The following is a 21889-nucleotide window of genomic DNA, read 5'->3' as shown; positions in this document are numbered from 1 at the left end:
GCTTTGTTCCAATCTCCCCAACTCGCACACTGAGCTTCGCGAACATTTAGCGACATGTTGTTCCCAGCACACACAACAATCTCTCCTGCTTCCACACGTTTGCATGTGCAGTTCCTTCTGTTGCAGTTTCCTTCCAACTTCGATTAACTACAAGATTTAGCTCCATCTGCACCTGTTCCAGGAAGGCTTTTCCAGACCCCTCTGAGGCGGACTAGGTACCCCTGCTACGTGCACATGGAGCATGCGAGGTCTTCACACGTATCACTCACACTCACATTTTAACTGCTGGGGCACTTACTGTCTCACCCAGCAGCTGATCCTTTCAGAGGAGGCACTGTGGATGGTTTGTTTTGTGGCCCCAGCTCTGACCCCACAACCTGACTCAGCATTTTTTGAAATGTTAAAAATACCCCATTGTGGGGACAGAGCCCCCAAAAGCAGTTTCCAGGCTCTCGGCCTCACACAGAAAGGTGCTGGCTTAGGTAGTAAATGGCCACCAACTGTGATTGGATGGCCATCAGCTGTGGCTAGTTGGCCGTCAGCTGTAACCCATGAGCCACTGGCCACTAATATAACTGCTGTGGCTACGCTAGCAGCAAATGGGGGCTAGCAAGGAGATGGTGGCTGGCAAGCTCGGACTGCTGTTAGGACGGTGGGCTGCAGATTATGTAGATCCTGCTTCCTGTGTCTCCAGCCCAGCTGCTAGCGAGAATATATTGGTTTAACTCCCCGATCTATGGCTCCGTGGGTGTTCCTTTTTGGCCTCACCATATCCTGCGTTCTTATGTGGGGAGCGGGACCAGAGACCCCGCCGGCCGCCCCGCATGACAAATGGCGCAGCGAGCAGGGTCCCCTGCGTGACATATGGCATAGTCGGCAGGATATGGTGCTGGCCAAAGCTCTCCGAAGGGCAGTGGAGCAGTTTGTGCATATGAACACTCAGTCTCAGGAAGACCAGGAGGAGCAGCTGCCGGAGAGCTGGACCCCCGTGGAGGGATGGAAAGACATGGACGGTTCTCCAACCAGCAGAGGCCAGAGAAAGCGAAGGACATTGCAGCCCTGTGGGCTGGGAAGTGCTTGCTGACGCAGCCCGGATGCAGGACTTATAGTCCCAGGAGGAAACGCTTGCTGAGTCCTCCTTGGGAGATGAGGGTGAGGTCAAGGTCGTCCCTCACCCCCAGGACAGCCCTGGCGAATGACTATGGACTATGGGGAATTGCCTTCCATCCCTAATTTAATGGACTACTTGACTGTGAACATACCACCATGTAGTGGGACTGATGGATGTTTGCTTTTGTGTCTTGACTGGCCGCCATCGAGAATATGTAAGCACCTTGATGTGAGCCACTGTTGTTCCAGCACAGTACCCCGAGAGGCCCAGAGAGTGGCAGTGCCCTGAGAGCCCTGGCTGAGCCCAGGAAGTCTGGCTGTGCCCAGAGAGAGTGGCAGTGCCCTGCGAGGCCCAGGCTGTGCCCGGGGAGATTGGTGGTACCCTAAGAAGCCCAGGAAGTCTGGCTGTGCCCAGAAGTACTGGTGGTGACCTGAGAAACCCTGGCTGTGCTCAGAGAGCCTGGCTGTGTCCAGGATACTGCATTCACCTCCAGGCTCCTCACACAGGGCCCCTTGCGGAAGACGCTTGTCGAGTAGATTGTGAGGCGAGACCCTGTGGAGTGTGGGGACAGAGCCCCAGAAAGCAGTTTCCAGGCTCTCGGCCTCACATAGAAAGGTACTGCCTCAGGTAGTAAATGGCCATCAACTGTGAACAGATGGCCATCAGCTGTGGCTAGTTGACCGTCAGCTATAACCAGTGAGCCATTGGCCACTAATATACTGCCGTGGCTACGCTAGCAGAGAATGGAGGCTAGCAAGGAGATGGTGGCTGGCAAGCGCAGACTGCTGTTAGGACGGCGGGTTGCAGATTATGTAGATCCTGCTTCCTGTGTCTCCAGCCCAGCTGCTAGCGAGAATATAGTGGTTTGACTCCCCTATCTATGGCTCCGTGGGTGTTCCTTTTTGGCCTCACCATGTCCTGTGTCCTTGTGTGGGGAGCGGGAGCAGAGACCCTGCAGGCCGCCCTGCACGACACCCATTTCTGTCAAAATGCTGATGATGTGATAGTAAGTCTGAATGTAAGGGTGGAATTTGATAAATCAATAACATTATTAGACTTAGTGTGCGGTTTGACTCATCACATAGCCCCTATCTAGCCATTTGTAGTCAGACCTAGCTAGTTTGCAGTTAGACCTGCCCTGATATTCAGCTGTTTCCTCTTTGTTTCTCCCCTCACTGATTAACGAAAGAACTCTGTTTTGTTCCCTTTCTCAAGGCTACCCATACTTCGTTAATCCATTTAATCAACAGAATCCTAACCTGAAAAGGGCAATTTCTTAATCCTCAGGCGCCCGGACACGGAATCCGATTTGAAAGCCCCGCAGCCGTGGTGGCCAGTCCCAGCCCGGAGTCCAGGAATCCAGAGATAACATTATGTTAAACCAGACCAGACCCCAGGAAGGATGTCCGCCCTGGGACCTGCCTGACCGACTCCCCCTTTCCTTTGTTCTTCTTGTGTCCCTATAAGACCTTCTGCCCCGTCTAGGAACGGGAAGGTGGCCTTTGGGCAGGAGTTGCCATCCTCCCAGATGCCGGCATTCAGAAACCTGCTTTTCTTCCCACCAACCTGTCTCTCGATTTTTAACTTTTGCCAAGAGGCAGGACCTTAGCACGGTATTATAAAGATTAGGGTGCAAAGCCATACCATGAGGATAATTTCAATTATTTAAAACATACACATATATGCCAAGAAAAAATATAGGAAATGTACTAAATATTAACAGTGGTCATCTCTGACCGGTGAAATTAAGAATGCCTTATATTTTTGTTTTTAAACTTTGCTATATTTTCCCAAATGTTTACCATTAGCATGTACTACGACTTCTATAAACAAAACAATGGACTTTAAAAATCCTCTTTGCAAAGCATATATCTGATAAGACAGTAATATCCAGAATATACAAAGAACTCTTACAATTCAATAATAAAAATACAATAATCCAATTTAAAAATGGACAAAGGATTTGAATAGATATTTCTCCAAAGACATACAAAAAGTACATGAAAAGATGCTCAACGTCATTATTCATTACAGAAATGCCAATTAAAATGTCAATGAAGTTTTAGTTTATGCACATAAAGATGGCTATAACCAACAACATGACACCCCCAATGGTCACAACAGCATTATTCACAGGAGCCAAAAGACAGAATCCCAAATGACCATTAACAGAAAAATGGATAAACAAAATGGGAACATCCATACATTCAGCCCTCTGAGAGAATGAAATGTAGAAAAAGAATGGAATTCTGACATGATACAACATGGATAAAAACATTATCCTAAGTGAAATAAGCCAGACACAAAAGGACAATTATTATATGATTCTGTTTATGTATAAGGTATCTACCACAGGCAAATTCATAGAGATGGAAAGAAGGTTATCAGGGGCTGGGGAAGGAGAGATGGGGAGTTACTGTTTAGTTGGTACAGAGTTTCTATTTAAGAAGATGAAAAAGTCCCGGAAATGGACAGTGGTGATGGCTGCACAACACCGTGAATGTACTTAATGCCAACTAATCGTACACTTAAAAATGGTTACAATGGTAAACTTTATGATATAGTTTACCACAACAAAAGAAATTGAAACCCTTTGATATTTGATTTCTGACCAGGCCAATGAATGTCCACGGTAAAGAATCTATTGCCCAGCCTCCCTGCAGCTGGCATAGCTATGAGACTAAATTTTGACAAAGGTTGCTGAAGTGTCATGTATAAATTCCACAATGTCTTTAAAGGACTGGCTAGAACATGGACATGACGGCTGGGTACAGATGCCCATCTTGGACCCACGAAGCAGATGCCATGCGCACAGTGTATCTGATAAGCAAGATCTAAGGAGCCTGGGTCCGCCCTACCGTGCTGACTTCCTGCCTCTAATTTTTTTTTATATGAGAAATTATTTTTTCTCTAGCTCTTACAGTCCATTCTCCACCCAGCAACCTGAGTAATCCTTTTAAAATTTAAATACGATTATGTCTCTTCTCAGGTTAGACCCCAAAATGTTTTCTAATCTCACTCACAGTAAATTCCATAGTCTTCACGTCCTTCAAGGCTCTTGGTGATTTGGCCTCATCTCTCTCCCTTTTGCACTGTTACAACTTCACTGACCCCTTTCTATTCCTTCAAGAAGAGCAAGCCTGTTCCTGCCTCAGGATCTTTGCATTTCCTGTTCCCTCTTGAAATACTATCCCCTCAAAAAAAAAAAATATATCCCCATGGCAAACTCGCTCCCATAATTCAATCCCTGCTCAATTTTTTAAAAAATCATTAAGCGCAGTCCACAACCATCCGAAATAAAATCATACCGCATATCAGTCTATTAAACTTCCTCTCTGCCGTACTTCTCACCTATCACTCACCAAACATGTATTTACTTGTTTTTTTCTTTTTCCTATCATTAAATTGTAAGCTCCACGAGCACAAGGGCTTTGTGTATAGTTTTTCACTGTATGCCCAGTGCTTACAACAGTGCCTAGAACACAGACATTAAATATATAAGTATTTGTTGAATATATGAATAAAACATCAAGTTAACTCTAATTCAGTATAGATTATAGATTGCTACAATAGCAAATATTAACACTGATGTTTTCTGTAACCTGCCCAGTTCAAAAGAAAGTCTCGGCAATCTGATGGCCTCTCGCAGGCTCCTGATACTCTTTTGAAGCTGCTTTTTGACACACACATAGTGTCTATACAGCGCAACACCTCACTAGCACTGTAGGGAACTTACTAATGCTCGTTACAAGCGGCAGAAATAGTATGTCAGGAGAAGACATGGAGACATTAGGGTCAGAGATTAGTCAGAAGTGGGAGAAAACTACGTAACAGGGTCTGGAGACTGGACAGAATGTCCTAGTGTTAGGCTTGCTTGGGAAAGATTACTTAAGGTATCAGGGACTATATAGCGATCCAGCTCTAAATCCATTACAATTTCAGTGTCCTCTGTCCTGTCTACTCCTTTGGGAGACTTCATTCATTCAACAGCTATGAACTGAGCTCAAGGCAGTGGGGATATGATACAATGGTGGGCAAACACACAAAGAGCCTGCATACAACTTTTTGAGGGGAGGGGGGAAATCACACAGGTGGGAAATTGCTACATCCCATGCTTTATTAGCACCATGCTCGAACCAACTGAGCTAACCAGCCACCTCTTATCCCATGATTTATGATTTCATCATATTTCATTTCTTCTGAATTTCTATAGAAATCTATGCACTGACTTGACTAAAAAAGATTTATGCAAAATGTTAATGAGGTCAATTTTGATAAACTGGATTTCTAAGATGAAAAGATAAAATAAAATGTTTTCTTATTTTAACAAGAAAATTCAATTAGGATAAAGTGAGCAATTAAAGGTTCTAGCTATATCTTTTTTTTTAAAAGAACAATAACAAATGCTGGTGAGGATGTGGGGAAACTTGAATCCCCACACACTGCTGGTGGAAATGTAAAATGGTATAGCCATTATGGAAAACAGCGTGGCAGTTCATCAAAAAGTTGAGCATAGTTATATGACCCAGCAATTCCACTCCTCAGTATATACAGAAGAGAAATGAAAACATGTCCACACAAAAACTTGCACACAAATGTTCACAGCACCATTATTCACAACAGCCAAACAGTGGGAACAATCCAAATGTCCATCAACTAACTGGTGAATGGATAAGCAGCATGTGGTCTATCCACACAATGGAATATTATTCAGCCATAAAAGGGAATATTCATGCTACCACATGGAGGAATGTTAAAACCATTATGCTACATGGAAGAAGTTCGTTACCAAAGGCCATATATTATATGACTGCAGTTACATGCAATATCAGGAACAGTCAAATCCCCACAGACAGAAAGTAGACTAGTAGCGGCCAGGAGCTAGGGGGAGGGAGCTATAGAGAGTGACAACTAATGTGTACGGGGTTTCTTTTTGGGGTGATGAAAATGTTTTGGAATTAGTGGAGTTGCTCTGCTTTGTGATTATTCTAAAAACTACTGAACTGTTAACTTACAAAGGGTGAATTTTATGGTAAATAACATCTTAATTTTTAAAAATCCTCAGGATTCCACTACATCACATCAGCTACCCAATAAAATAGTCCAACAGACCCAGCACAGACACCTTGCAGGAAGACACCTTCGCACGCTCCCACACCATCCTCAAAGCTACCATTAATGACAGTAGGGAAGCTGACCAGCTCCTCTGTACCTCACTATACTTAATCTTAACCACCACTGTAAGGTAAGTATACTCCTTATCTCTATTTCACAGCTGAGAAAATAGAGGTGAAGTAAGTTGTCCAACGTCAGTCACAAAGCTAGTTGTCTACAGAGCCAGGCTTTGAACTCAGGTGTAGTTCCAGTGCTGGAGCTCTTAACCACCTCACAGGGTGAAGACAGATTCTGAAACATTCCATGGTCTTTATAATACGCTGATTATCTCAAATCTGCATTTTTTGTGGTTTTTTTTAAACTTTTATTTATTTAAGTGTGCTTTTCCAGGACCCATCAGCTCCAAGTCAAGTAGTTGTTTCAATCTAGTTGTGGAGGGCGCAGCTCATCGTGGCCCATGTGGGGATTGAACCGGCAATCCTGGTGTTACAAGCACCACGCTCTAACCAACTGAGCCAACCGGCCGCACCTTAAATCTGCTTTTGAAATCCTTTCTTGGTGCACTGAGTTTCTCACACTTGCTGAGTCAAGAAAAGCATAACAGAGGGCTTGTGTCACTAAAGAGCACTGTCATGCCAAGTCATATTAGGAAACTGGAGACTTTCACCCACCCAAGGATGAGATTTTAACTACTTCCAATTATTTTATATGCCTCAACACACAGTTGTGCTATTTTTTAATCAGTGCCAAACTTATTGTCAGAATCAGGCCCAGTTTGAAACAAGCTCCATGTATTTTCACTAAGGCCTAGTCAGCCATAGACTTGACTTAAAAGTAATTTGACACTAAGGACTACAGAAAGGGGATATAGCACTGGCCCTTGCTATTCCACATTCCCCCTTTCTGGGAGATCCAAATTGTTTGAGGATCCTTGGGTGATCTGAAAATTTTGTCCCATTCATTGTACCTCATAATCATATGGGGTCCCAGAGTTGCCATGAGTTCCACCTAGTTTTCAGAACAAGAGACAAACTAGGGTCAATCTAGAATACTCAGAGCCCCTAAAAAGAAGTACAGAGTCAGGAAAGAAAAACAAGAATCTACTGACAATCAATTTGCCATGCATGGCATAAGTGCTTTGCATATGCCTGCCCATTTACTATTTTAACCTCTTCTTCATAAATTGGTTGTTTTCATTTTATGGAGGAAAATGCTCCAGAAACTAAGCAAGTTGGCCCGAGAGCAAAGGGCTTGTGAACTGGTACAGATGGGATTGAAACTCAGACCTCCCTGGCATTTTCTACTACACCTGCCTCTGTTTCATGGTCAGACATCCACAAAGTTCTGAAAGAACTGTACTGACCTCAGGAAACTAGTAATATTCAGAGAATACCAGAATCTTAAGGGCAGACTGTGTCAGACTTTGAATCAGTTTGAGCAAAACATTCAATAAACTTGCGGGTCCTGGCTCCTGTCAATATTTAAAAAGCTATTACATTCCTTTCTGGAATTATAAAAACCTCAAATACTCCTCTATCCCACAATTTCTGTTGTTTAAATCAAACAGCATATGATGATTATTGAGTAACTTTGAAACATTTTAATAGATTTCACTTAAACATATAAAATAAATTTGAAGGATTAAATCCCTACACTAAAATGAAAATGATCGTCACACAAAAGAATTGAAAAATATGCTGAAACCAGAAGCTCCCTGATAACAGGATGTTTTGCATCTACTGATTACCTCTCTGTAGGACTATCTATGTGAAAAATGTGCTCATCTTCATTCTGTAACCGTTCTTTTCTCCTTCTTTCAATGTCATGTCGTAGGTCATTTGGATCTATTACTTTGACCAGAGTCTGAGGATTTTGACAGAAGACAAACCATTCACATTACTGTTAGTTGCACAAAGACCATATCTAATAAGAATCTTAAGTAAAGTCCTACATAAGTTATCTTGCACTCATTCTGCTAATGACAGTGTAAACTGATAATATTTTGAGACACAATTGACAATAGTCAGAAAAGTTTGTAACACTGAACCAGTTTGGAACACTGAACCACTTCTGGGACTCTATCCCAAAGAAAAGGCTAGGTACCCAAGTATACTCAAAGTTATATTTAAAATAACAAAAAAGATGGAAGCAACTTAAATATAAAAAACTTTGAAGGGGAAGGGAAGAATGATTTTATGGTAAGTTTAAGTCAAAGAAATAATGTACAAGCATTGAAATCATATAGACTATGTGGAAATAAACATGAAAAAAACTTATTAAAACTTAAAAAGCCTCAATCATAAAAGGTCATGGGGAGTTCAGAGATTTTATATAAAAAGAGCGTTATTATGGTTTAAGTAAAAAGAAAAAAAGCAACCAAAATTGCCTATACTATGATAGCGACTATGTTAAAATGCCAGATAGAAGACTGTAAGAAAAGATAATCTAACAGTATTTTGTGTTAAATGGTTGAATTAGAGGTTTTTTTAACCTCTGATTTATAAAAGTCCTTCAAATTTCCTATAAGTTGATTACAGTACTTTGATGAGAGGAATTTTCTGAAAAGATCATCTATTCAATAAACTAACTTATCTCGGTAAGTTCAATAAAATTGTAACCATTCACAAGTTGTCTTACCAGAAATGTATTAAAATCTCTCCTCTACAAAAACTCTTTACTCTCAATGAATAAATTGGCAGCTCTCTAAGAACTTGTTATCCTTCTCCTAAAACAAGAGCCAGTTTTCTCCCCCCCTTGGCTAGTCAAGATAGTTTTTCTAGTTATCAAGGAAATGGGTGGGGGTAGGGTGGGGGCAGTGTTGGGTGGGAACCACCACACAGAACACATGACAATAAAACCATTCAGTATTATTTCCATTATTTTGCCAAGTTCATATTTCATAGAAACTTTCACACATTATAAATAGAAGGGCAATATCAAATGAAACTAAGTTCCTTTGCATTCATTCCACATACAATTTAAAAATATATTCCACATGACTGATTTGGAAAAAATAGGTATCGAGCATACTTTCTGTAAGCTTTACAGTGTGAAGTTTGGGAATGAATATTAAATGCTATACTTTTACGTCAATTTTACAAAACTGTTGCCCTTAGGGACTCTCTCTCTTAGGGAATATTTTTGTCTTTTGTCAGTGTTCTCTCTGTAACCTGGCCAATAAAATAGAATCACTGGGAGAGCTTTGTATATTTCAGATTCCTGGGTCTTGATCCTTCTTCCTCATCTTCTTTAACTCTTTTATTCCCAATCACCAGGTCCCTTTCCCATTAGGATACCAAAAATAATATAATCTCTCATCAAAAATTGTATCCACTTACCTGTTCTGAATTATATACCATAGTTTGTTTACTCTGAAGTTCGTCCAAAGACATATCTATTCTCCTAAAATAATAAAGGCATATTACAATGAAATAATTATGTTACACACTGATACCTTGATTCCATTACTACAGAACAGAATGGATGATACAGCTGGTGTGTCTTGGAGGAAGGAAAAGAAACTTGCCCCCAGTTGTTTTTTGTCTATGTGGCAGTCTTCCAAGACGTACATAGCCTGTGAAAAAACATCACAGGGGTGCCTTCGTGGCAATCAAATCACTAGTCTGTGTAACCTTAAACTTTGCTCCGCGGATCTACTGCCCTCTAACATTCATTCAACTCAGCTCCCAAGACAGGGCGCACCACCTGCTCAGGCAGGTGTCAGTAGCAGAAGACATATGTTTTCATCCGGCTGTCCTCAGAACAGCCACTTCTGACCACATGAAGCAACCCATGATTTCAATGGCTCGACAACTGTTTCTCATTCTTCCAGTGGTAACGTCAGTAGGCAATTACTATAGACACAGCAGAATCAAAGTTAGGTAGGTAAATATTTTCAAAGTCCTACACATTTGAACAATGCTAGTCAATGGCTTCAATACCACCTATTCCATCAAAGTGCACAGGCCTCATACCTGCTTGGGCTTGTCCTGTTTTTAGGGAGGAGAAGCAGTCCTAGAGTCTACAGCAAGCCCAGGAGGCAGCACCTTCCATATCTGTTCTGAGGCTTATCCCCATGAGTTAAATGGGTACACAATAATTAATCATTACCTGTGAATTTCTGGATCTGGATTCAATTTAATTTCATTTACATCTGCAGCTTTTGTATCTTGTATATTTGAGAAACGCTCATGTAGAGTAATGTCGGGTAATGGAAAATAATTTGCTGAAAAAAGAAAGAAACAGTTTTATCTCAGTGTAAAATAGATTCCACTTAAAAGATTACATACTCGTATAAGCACAGGAAGAAAGGATTATTAAAAAACATCCAACCTGTTTTCTCTTGAAAGTATTTGGGACCTAAACTTATTCCACAGACTAATTCGTAATGATCACATACTTCCCGAAACCCAAGCAATAGTAAAACACCTGATTCATGAACCCAGGGATTCTGTTCCTATTTGACATGCCTGCTTACTTGTCAGAGAAAAAGATAGTGGCTCTCTCAAAGTGAGGACCTTTCTTCTTCAAGATAAGACTTTACTATATCTGGGAAGTAAAGATGGTACACAGCTCTACAGTTCACCTAGAGTAAAAAAAAAAAACAACTCCAAAACAAGCCTCAAACGTTAAAATGATTCTGAACAAATGCTAAATGTTACGTTTACGTATCACAGAAAGCCTCCTAATGCCATTTTCCTCTAATGTTAACTGCATTTCATGAAGGCATTCTGAAACCAGCTATGCTACAGGTTTTAATCAGGATAGAAAGATAATACACTTGACCCATCAGAATGCTACTTAAGCAATCTTTTCCCCTAACTTGATTTTCCTGTTCTGAGACAATCTAGATTTTTCTGCAATACCAGCTCCCTTTCTGCCAAGAATCACACTTTCTTTGAGTAAGAGGGGCTGGAAATGCAAAGGTAAACTGTTTCAAACAAACTGCATGCTTTAAAGTAAATATGTGCCTTAGTTTGAGGGATGCAGAGACAAAAATTCATTTTAAAAATATGTTTTATGAAGGTAAAAAAGATTAATGCAATGGTCTAGTCAGAAATATAAAATGAAAAATTTGAAATTCTCAAAGGTCACCTGTTTATAATACCCACAAGTACCTTATGGATGCAGCATCAGTGAGGAAAGTTGTTCTATATGACTGAATTTTTCAATTAATAAAAATTGGCCAGAAGTAAAAACAAAACAACTCAATGCAAATCTTTAAAGTGTTTATTATGCAACTCCCTGATGTCACAAAGTATGCCAAATCAAACTGGAATCTTTTTTCTTTCTCACTTTTTTTTTTTAAAGGAGGGCACAGCTCACAGCGGCCCACACAGGGATCAAACTGGCAACCTTGGTGTTACCACCACCACGAGCCAACCAGCCACACAAAACTGGAATCTTTTATTGATCGCTTAGGATCACCTTTCTGGCACAAAGTCACCTTAATGCCCTCAGGGGCTTTAGAGTATCTCCAAATAACCTAGACTTCCAGATTTCTTGAGTTTCATATCTGGTTTTTGTTGCTTCCTCCTTCCTGTTCGATTATCAGTTATCGTTTCTTGCTGCTCTCAGTACATTTGTCTTTTGCAACAGCCAACCTCTCCCTTTGTAACTTTTGGGTTTTAATCTACTACACACTGAAGCACAAGGTTTTTGGAACTCAGTTAAAAATGAGGCCTATGTGCTATGGCTGTCTCAAGTCTACTCTTTAAAATAATTTTTAAAAAGAACTAGGCTTGAATTAATACTTGTTACTCTCTTCAACGGATTTCCTAATTAATGATCTAGCTTATAAAGAAATATTAATTATTACTACAATATCACAGATATTTACCTATGTCTCGTGAAAAGCCAGTACATTATTTTTGTGTTATCCCTAATGTATGTGCAAAATATACCAACCTTTAATTTGATGGATTATAGTTATGATTTCCTGAGCAAATTCTCCTGTAGGTTTGTTTTCAGTATTCTGAGTTGAGTCAAGATGTTCAAACACTGGATGAAAGTTTTCACTTTTCCTGCCAACCGCAACCAAATCATGTGACATCTGTCTCTCTGTGTGGCTAGAAGCAACCCTAGAATAATTTGTAAATGTTTAACTAAATTTGAAACTATTTTACTGAGAAAAGAACTTATTAAAAATTAATCAAGATAGCTATAAAACTAAAAAGATGTTTATCTTTGCTTATAATTAAGGCATTAAATTGTATGCCATAAAACACATACAAAAATGAGTAGGAGAAAATAACTATAGACGCATGGATTTGAGTTCTCCTTTTCAAATCAGAGATCATGAAATATTTGCCACTTTAATAATAAGATCCTCAAAATCCTAAGTTAAACAATTTCTACTTCAAAAAAATACAGCAAGGCATTAAACACACTCTATATGCAAATAATAATCAGATTATTTTGTACTCCCAAATGTCCATAAAATTGTAAACCCAGCAAGCTTATTATACTATCTTAAAATACTACACTTTAAAAACTGATATCAAACAAAATAACTTCTCCAACTTCACAGAAATCCTTATACCTCTATATCAGTAACGAGAAGCTTTGAATAGTATTTTGAAATCTAATTCGGTTGAAATTAATTTAATCACTTAAGAAAGTCTCACTAAACTCTCACAAAATAGTCTTCGTTGTTGGCAAAGTTATGATCATTAGACCTAATTATCCTGCTTATCCTAAATGTATCCTTAAAGAAATGCTACCATTTGTTATATAACCCAACTATCTTACCACTTTAATGCTTTCTGAATCTTTATAACTTTCATTACGTGTTTTCCTGACCGTTAGGCACCACTAGGAAGCCATGACTGACACATAGCTAACAATTATTGAAGGCTTACCACATGCCAAACACAGGAGCTTAGAGCTTACAGACATCTCATTTACTCTTTGCAATAGCCCTAGGGGAAGGTGTCATGACACTAAGACAATGAATGTCTTGGTCCTTTGGCCTTTATATCCCAGAGGCGAGCATTCATATGAATATAATCCCATAATGGGAAACTATACCTTATTCCAAGAATGCTGCTCTTGTTTAAAACTACTCTTCAGTTCTTTGTCTGGTGGTAGTTTATACATCACAGAAGAAAATGCCTCATTATTTTTATATTTATAGCTCATTTTGGACCTAAAATGGCACTAACCAGCTCACACCCATCTCACACTTACTCCTCTGCACTTAACTCTAAATAGCTTTTGGCTGTTGCCAACAAGCAAGTTCACCGTCCAAAAAATTGAGATTTACAACTGCTAGGGTTCTTTGTGAGTATGTTACAGGCTCTACACATACATCCAAAAGAGAAACCTGAAATATGTTTGAAATAACAGCAGCACAACTGCAAATGATGATACGTCTTCAAGTAACAACCAATCAGACAGATACATTTTAGGGTGTGGGTGTACCAATGCTCACATTTACTTATTTATTTAAGTCATTTAACGGCCATATATCTAAAACTGCTCCAGGGTTATAAGGGGCTTACAGATAGTCTTTAATTAAAAAGTTTACTCCTCTAACAAGATGATTTTAAATGCCTGTTTTTAACTTATCAGAGGAAAGAAAGGCTTCCGCCTGATTTTCCGTGCTCCTTGCTTTCAAATCAGCACTGTGGAAACAACTCCCTGCCAAGGCAGAAACAAGGCAAAGTGTTGCAGAGCAGGTTGATGCTACTGCTGTGAATTCCCTGATTCATTACAAAAACTTTCCTGGGAGGGCCCATTCCCCTTCTTGCCTCCTGATTTGCTCCAAGCTTCCCACTGTGTATCTGATAACAGACGTTTAGCGATAAACACTAGAAGCTCGAATGGCCCGGTAACCACCACCACTAACAAAGAACTACAAATGCTCTCTGTTTAAAGGGGTTTAATGGAAAAGCCTGTTCCATACCAAAAAAACACAGCTTTAAAAAACATTTTATAGGAGAAAAAGATGTTTAAAAATGTTTAAATAGAACTATAAAAATGGTCTGGATGGACCATAAGGGCAAATCAGTTGATAATGTTTTTTTTATTGCAGCCTTCGTTTCTCCCAAGAGGAAACTAGCTGATAAAGACTTCCAGTTTTTCACCTGGTAATTATTACAATTTACTTCTAATTTATTATTACTGGCATAACTCTTAGCCCCACTCCGTGCCCTTGCTCTCAACCCATAGGAGTGCTTGTGGTATACACTGAAGCTATATTTAATTACTCAAATTTTAGAGTTTAAATTTGCTATTAGTTAAAAAAATTATCCTAGAGTTACTCTGCTGCAAGATTTTTAATACAAATATTATAATTATTATTTTCCAGAAAATATACAAGAAAATAGTATAACCTGAAATTTCAGTCTTTTACAAACAATTATACTTTTGCTAAATGAAAACCCTTGAGACTTGAGAATGCAAAATGTTCTAGGTAGTTATACATTTGTAAATGTAATCACCTCGGTTCAATTTTCCTTTTTCGTATTTCCTATGACATTATTGACCAACAAGTTGACATTTTCAGGAAATACCCCAACACAAGTAAAGCTGAAAAGACTAAATATTCTCTTTTCAGATGCATTTTAGACAGAAAATTAAAATACAGCCAAACACCTGTATTCTAATTAAATCTCCTAGGTTCCTCTGTTCCCTCCACTGACCCTTCCCCATTTTTTTCTCTGTTTAAGGATATTTCCCCTGACTTTCTCACTGAGAAAGTCATAAAAACTAAAAAAATAACATAAAAAGCTACATTAAACTTTAGTTTCCTCTTATACACAGCTGAGATCCATCAAAAAAACCCAACCGCATGGCAAAACGACAGTAACAAAACCAACAACCAAAACCAATGGATAATCCCCTGTCCTCTGGAAGCTTGTAATAAATAATAAAATCCATATGACACAAAGATTTCCTTTCTTCGTTTTCTTTCAAATATAGCTAACATTTTGCACAGCATCCTACAGTTCACAAAGCACTTTCCCAATTAGTAATTTGCTCCTGTCTTCCTAGGAACACATTTAGAATTTCTGGAGTTGAGGGAAAAAGGTTAGGGACGCTGCTATTTTAACTCAGCATCTCATTCCTTGTTTCACGAAAGTCCCCTAGCTGCCCTTGCCAACCCCAATGCCCTTCCAAGCCTCCTCACAGGAGGTATTTTCTGGCAGCCACAACTGAGCTGCCTGCCCTCTCCCATGAGCTAATCCTGTCAAATCAGGCTGGCGGTGCGGCCGTCTTATCTTCATAGCCTCCCGTTCACCGACTGCTCAGAACCACACAGCTCCAAGCTCCTGTGTGTGCTTTCTGCCTCTGTTAACCTAGAAACATAAAATGTCTTTCATCTCATCACGTGTCTGCAACACAGCATTACCTCGGAAGCCTAACTCGCATGTCAACTCCTGAAAGAAGCCTCCCGAGGCCCCCAGCTTGGCACCACAGGTGTCACAAAGCCCTCAAGAATCGCTCTCTGTGCCATGGTGCTACCAACACTGCCCCGTTGTCTGTGGGGCCGGAGGAGAAGAAAGCTAATCCTGTGCCCATCTATAGTGCTGGGGTACCCTAAACAGGCTGTCTCACACGGGGTAGGTCCTCAAAACCTACCAGCTGAATGAATACATGATGAATGGAAAACGACTTGGACAATTTGAAATGTGAATTTCGGCTAAAAAGATGACAGACTTCAAAATTCTAATTGAGGCCAATTTAATTTTGTTTTTTAGCTTTCTCGACTTCCTTTTTATTTTAAAATTTTTTACTTAATTTAGAGCCATTTAAAATTTAAATATTTCATTTCTTATATAATAGAAAATCTCAAATATATACAAAAGTTCAGAGAATCCCATGATGAGCCTGGCAAGCCAGCTTCTGTAGTTGTCAACATGTGGCCAACGGAAGCAGAGGCACAAGCCAGGAGGAACGGCAGGTTAATTTGGGCCCCAAAAGGCATGGCTAGGTGACCTGTCCAGTGTCACAGAGCTGCTCAATGCCCCACCCAAAGACAAAAACCTATGCACCCCAACCCCAAACAGAATGTTCACCTCCCTATACCAGGGCCCCTATGAGACACTAAGAGAAGCTAGGGTAAAAAATAGGAATGAAAGTGAACCTTCTCTCGGTCAATTTTTGACTTAAAAAAAATGTATCTGAGAAATATTTTAGGAGAAAACAAAGCCTTACTTTTTCGTGATACGTAACAGCGAGGCAGCAGGTTTGTGTATCACAAAAATACCTCCACCCACTGCTTCTCTTGCCTCCAGCTGAACAGTACCTATCACAGGTAAACGCTATGGCTTCTGACACTGTTTCCCCACCTACACAGCACCCCTTTACTCGGAGCCTCCAGGCTCCAATGTCTCCTGGGGCCGTCCCCACGTCATCCCCTTTCAGAATGGGGAAAGATCTGAGGGGAGTAGGGAGGCCAGCTCCGCATCTCCGCAGTGGGAAATAACAGGATTAAACGCTCAGCACAACAACTTTGCCAGCCGACCTTCCCACCCCCGAGGCCCAGTACCACAGTACCAGCAGCACCCCGTGACGTCAGAGCCGTGGGTCTGTTCGCGCCAGCTTAGTCTTCTCCACACTGGTACCCCTGCTCCTCCCTGTCACTTCCTTCCTACCCTGACCAAGGTTCAGGCTCTCACCTCCTGAGCCCAACATGAACCCCAAACTCCCTTCATCTGCCCCAAGACTTCCAGATGTATACAATTAGTGCTTGGGGTTCATAACACCCTTAGCACAAATTTTCATATGGGGACTCCCTAACTTACATTCTGAAACATATGACTATGACTCGTATGTAACTTCCACCTCTGATGAGGCAGTTTCTGATAAAGCAGCTCACTAGAATATGGTGTTTGGTAACAGAAGTGTTAACAACACAGTGAACATTCAAGCAAGTGTCTACGAGCTGCTGCTCTAGATACAAACTGGTATCGAAAAATCACTAGGTGATAACCATGTGTCTTCAACTACGTATCTTAATACTTGACCAAAGCTAAGAAAAGAAAGCAAATGCACAAAATGAACCATCTTAGTCTTCACAAAGAAGTGGACAAACTCTCTAGGTTTTAACCAACAAATAAACCTCTCTCCACTCTAGGATTATTTTAATCTTTTCAAGCAGAAGAAAATGTAATTTATGTTAACAGTTGAGAAGATGACTCTACTGAGGGCATTAACTACCTTTGTTTTATGATATTTCGTCAGTCCATACATAATTCAATCCAACCCCACAAAACTCTTCCACAACTCATGCATCGATAAATTATTGTAAATAGAAAGATTTTGCTGACTATGATGTTTTATCATCCTGAAGAGATGCATGTATTCATTACGTCATTTACTCTTCAGGTTTCTGAATAGAAAGGCTTTGCAGCGGAAGCTCTTTATTCCGTAGGCCGTCGTACAGGACCTTGTCAGGTCAGTCAAACATGCGCTGACAGGCGCCCCTGAGAGGTCATCAAATCTCACAAAATTACAGTTTATGAATTCAAACAAAAGATACACCAGCCTCAATTTTAGGAAGCTCACTTTTGTGACACATGAAGATCAAGCTTCCATTTCTGAGTATCAAATTAACTGTGTTCAGTATCTTTAAAATAAAATCCTTCAAAACCGGTATTTCTAAGCAGTCTTTAAAAGTGCTACAGCCAATTTATTAACTCTCTTCATTTTGAAATGCATCAAAAAAATAAGATGGAATGAAAGACGAATAGATGGGCAGATAAGTGATTACAAAAGTAGAGTAAAATGTTAATTGTAGACTCTGCATCGAGGGGTGGCTATATAGGTGATCACTGTACAATTCTTTCAACTTTTCTGTGTATTTGAACATTTTTATGATATGATGCTGGAAAGAAAAACAACTTAACATCCCAAATGTGATGCGTACAACAGCCTTTATACTCTTAGGATTTAAGAACTACTAGGAAGTATAATAGCAGAAAGTGATTTAAGACATATCAGATGAAACAGGACACAAGATTATTAACACAGTATTATGACAACCATGTAAAACACACACAGAGAAATAACAAAAGGAGCTGTACTAAGAAATTAATAAAATTGTCCTTGGGTAGTAGGATCATGGGTTATTTTCCCAACTCTATTTGTCCAACCTTCTGTAATACAATCGTATTTGTAAATGTTTTCTGCACATATATATATATATATATATATATATACACGTATGTATATTTTAAAATATTTTCGCAAGTACAACGAATGTAAAAAAAATATGAGGGGGGCTGTATATCTAACTTTAAGAAAAGGAACAAAACATATTTTGTAAAAATAAAAAAGGCTATGGTAAGGTCTACCTTCCTCCCTATCACATCCTAACCTTGGATTGTGTTTTCTCTTCTTTTTGATTCAAATACAGATATGTCAACTGTGAACATAAATGGATCAAATCAACAGGGTCCATCACTTTTGCATTCACACAGTGATATTGTATTAAGGTCATGTATAGCCTCAGCTGACGCGGCCAACTGCAGTGCCTTCTTCCTCTCAGAATTCATAGAGAGAGGTTAATATTCACAATGGAAGAAAGCATGCACACCTCTTTAGGAGAATAGAACTTATTACGACAGCAGTCTATTTTTTAAAGAATCATTAAGAGCTAAACCAAATGTCTTCTAAATAAAATAAGCCTCTTCCTAGCCTCTAGCTTAATTTCCTCTACCTAGGAAAAGAATCGAGTCGCTGGAGCGCCAGTCATTTTGAGATGGCAGCAAGAACCATATGAAGTCACCAGCCTTCCGCAGTCACAAGGGGACATACGGATTTGAGACCAGGCACTCTAAGACAAGTCGCTTCATGTCTCAGGGCCTCCCTCTCCTCCTCTATAAAATCAGGGCCTGCTAAGGTCCCTTCCAGGTCAAAAATTCTCTGAATTCCAGGCAACAGGGAAAACAGGCTGTGAGAAACTGAGTGCGGAATAGGTCTCCTTGAACTCCACTCAGCCTATTCCTGGGCACAGAAAATCTGGCAGCATCAAAACACGCAAATTCATGAAGAAAAACAACTCCATAGAATGATCTGCCCCCCCCCCGCCAAAGGACCTTGAGATACGACACAGAAACAAACAGACATCAGATCATCCCGTATTACTAATTAAAGGATTCACTCTCATTATAGGGCTTTTTTGAAAAAAAGCTCAGCGATCCCTTCTCACGGAATGGACTCTAAACACACCATTAATTCCATTTTCAAAGCTTCAAATAAAGGTGACAAAAGGAGTTACTAAATATCATTAAGAAAAAATAAAGATAATAAATACCTGGATGAATTTACTCTTTTCTTTGCATTTACTGTAACTCTCAGTGATTTCCTCATAACCCTGCCAGATGAAGGTTTTACATCGGAAAGTGTACTTTTAGCAAGTTGATTACTGCAAGACTGGCTCTCTCTTTCGCCATCACCTTCTTTGTTGATTTCGTCCTTCCAATTGTCAGCATAGGGTCTCAAACCGACTTCACTGTTACTGAAATGAGTACAGGTAGTGCAGTCTTTCTTAGACGGTTGAAGAAGTTCTTTGACTTGCCCACTGTCAGGCTCTCTCCATTTTCCAGCATTAGAATAACTGGGCTCTCTATTCACCAGGCCTTCTTGAGGACTGTATTTTCTATCTTCCTCCTTAGAGTACTTCTGAGTTCTTCCATCATAAAAGTCCTGGTTCCCGTCTGAGGTCCTGTGACGTTTGTAGTGATAGTCGCTGGATACCCTGGTTGCTGAACTGGTCTCCGGGGGCTCCCTGTCAAAGTGTCGATGAGCTTGGAATCCCAGGTTCCACTGATCTTTCCTCTCAGGCAGAAAAGAATGCCTGGACTTCCACTGTGGGCTTCTGGCAGGCTCTCTGTTTTCATACCTCTCCATGTCTGTAGGTCTTTCTGATGTGTGTCCATATTTTCTGAAATAACGATCCTCAGGATACCTGTGTTGACATAAAGCAGTTTACACTTACACTAGGAAGAAAGTGAGAATTTATGTGTGTGGAATGTTGTGTAGCATGGCTTTAAATGCAGAATGCAGTGTGACAAGTTAACCTATAATCCCTCAAGCCAACTCCTAGAGGCCCAAAGTGGTTAAAGAGGAAATACCATCTTTCAAAAAAAATATTCTAGCCATCAACATGATTTACTCTGACCGTAAATACTTCACTACTACCAGTAGACCATGACTATATTACAATGCTTTTTATCTTTTTAGACAAAAGCTTTTCAAGGTGGTTATCTTCAACTATAAAGTAAACACTTTTTCACTTGGGGCTTTATACCAAATTACCCAGATTTAATGTTTTCCTATACCTGTTCTGAAAAGAGCTCCATTTCTCAAAATCTTCAGAGCCTCTTCTAAGTGACTGATAATCTTTTTTATCGTGTGTCCTCTGGTGCCTCAACTCATCTTCATGCCTCTTTCCTTCGAATCTAAAAGAATCTGCTATTGGCCTCTGAGGTGGTTTCCCTCCTGTTCCACTTCCTCTAACTCTGTGGTCATCAGGAATATACCTTCCTTGCATTTGCTGGGGATAATAATTCCTCTGGTGCTCTTTGTAGGATACACCTTCTGAGTATCTGGGCATATACTGAGACCTTCTGTCATTGTCCTCTCTTTCTGGTAAATATGCTTGGTGAGGCTTATGAGTATAAAACTCATCTGAAGAGTTTCTTCTTATGTTTGGGGAAGATGATCTATGTTCATAAGGTCGGTAATACGTATTTCCACGAGAAGGAATCCTTGGTTTACTCTGTCCATGTTGCTCATTGTCCGTTCTCCAAGTGGTGAGTCTTTTCAGATCACTCCTATAGTCACAGTCATAATTCCCATGAAAAGGTCTTTGCCTGTAGAATTCAGGCATTGGTGATAAAAGCCTATGTAAATAAACACAGAAGAGTTTAGTTCACTTAAAGACAATACACGGTGTTAACATGACTTACCTAAATAAAACATTTGCTTTCCACTGTTTCTTCCACTCAGATTAAATCCACCAATTTGGGATATCTGCGCGCTAAACTGTCCACGTGTGCCCAATCCAACAAGCATACTCTTTCCATCTGAACTAAGGCACCTGTGTGTATATCAATGTGGGCGGAGCACACCTGTGCCCTGGACAAGGCCCAGCTTGGGGCAGCAGCAGGATCCGTTTGGGAAGATTGCTGACAGCAAAGTTCTGGGGCCTGTCAGCAAGCGCTTGCAATCAGGTTCCATAGTCAGCTAAGAAACAAGCAGGAGGATTCACGCAAGTCAATGCGTAGGACAGTCTGGAGAACTGAACACATCCTCTGAAACTAGATTCTAAGAGTCTACGAGGCCACAATAAACTCAAATTTAGACCCAAAACGGACTCCCCAGTTTCTCCAATTGTCTATTCTCTCTACTAAGGCTATATCCAGGAGCAAAAAAATACACACTTAAACAGTGTGTGAGGGTGGGGGAAGAAGAGTGTCTTAAGATTTGAATCTCATGCTTAGTTCCTTCATAAACAGCACTAACATAGGATAAGTTGATGTCTCTCTCAGAACTACTCCCTTACATATAAAATAAAAGATGTGTTATTGAAACCGAGCTTGTAACTTTAGCAAATGTGTGCTTTAACGCTACTGTAATGCTCTCTAGGGAAGGCACATCCTTTCTGGAAATACCTTCTCCAATACCTCAGCATTGCCAACATTGAGCCCT

At 40.2% G+C, this 21889-nt stretch overlaps 1 protein-coding gene across 16 annotated transcripts in view; it reads right to left on the bottom strand.

Annotated features, from left to right (window-relative positions):
* BCLAF3 (BCLAF1 and THRAP3 family member 3) overlaps window positions 1-21889 on the bottom strand; it is a 53520-nt gene that overhangs the window by 15557 nt on the left and 16074 nt on the right. For 7 of the 16 annotated variants that reach the window (XM_081042567.1, XM_081042569.1, XM_081042565.1 and 4 more), the window contains 6 exons: window positions 20518-21081; window positions 19491-20144; window positions 12134-12306; window positions 10337-10451; window positions 9565-9628; window positions 7974-8089 (listed from right to left, as the gene is read on the bottom strand). In XM_081042567.1, the coding sequence (XP_080898693.1) occupies window positions 7974-8089; window positions 9565-9628; window positions 10337-10451; window positions 12134-12306; window positions 19491-20144; window positions 20518-21081 (1686 nt within the window). Of the gene's footprint in view, window positions 1-7839; window positions 8090-9564; window positions 9629-10336; window positions 10452-12133; window positions 12307-19490; window positions 20145-20517; window positions 21082-21889 lie in introns of those variants that run through there. The other 9 variants (XM_081042562.1, XM_081042572.1, XM_081042571.1 and 6 more) reach the window with 3 other exon arrangements.

This window comes from Rhinolophus hipposideros (assembly GCF_964194185.1).
Source record: "Rhinolophus hipposideros genome assembly, chromosome: X".
In the NCBI taxonomy this organism is placed as follows: domain Eukaryota; kingdom Metazoa; phylum Chordata; class Mammalia; order Chiroptera; family Rhinolophidae; genus Rhinolophus; species Rhinolophus hipposideros.
Note: the sequence above shows the minus strand (reverse complement) of the source record. Positions and strands in the feature narration are given on the sequence as shown.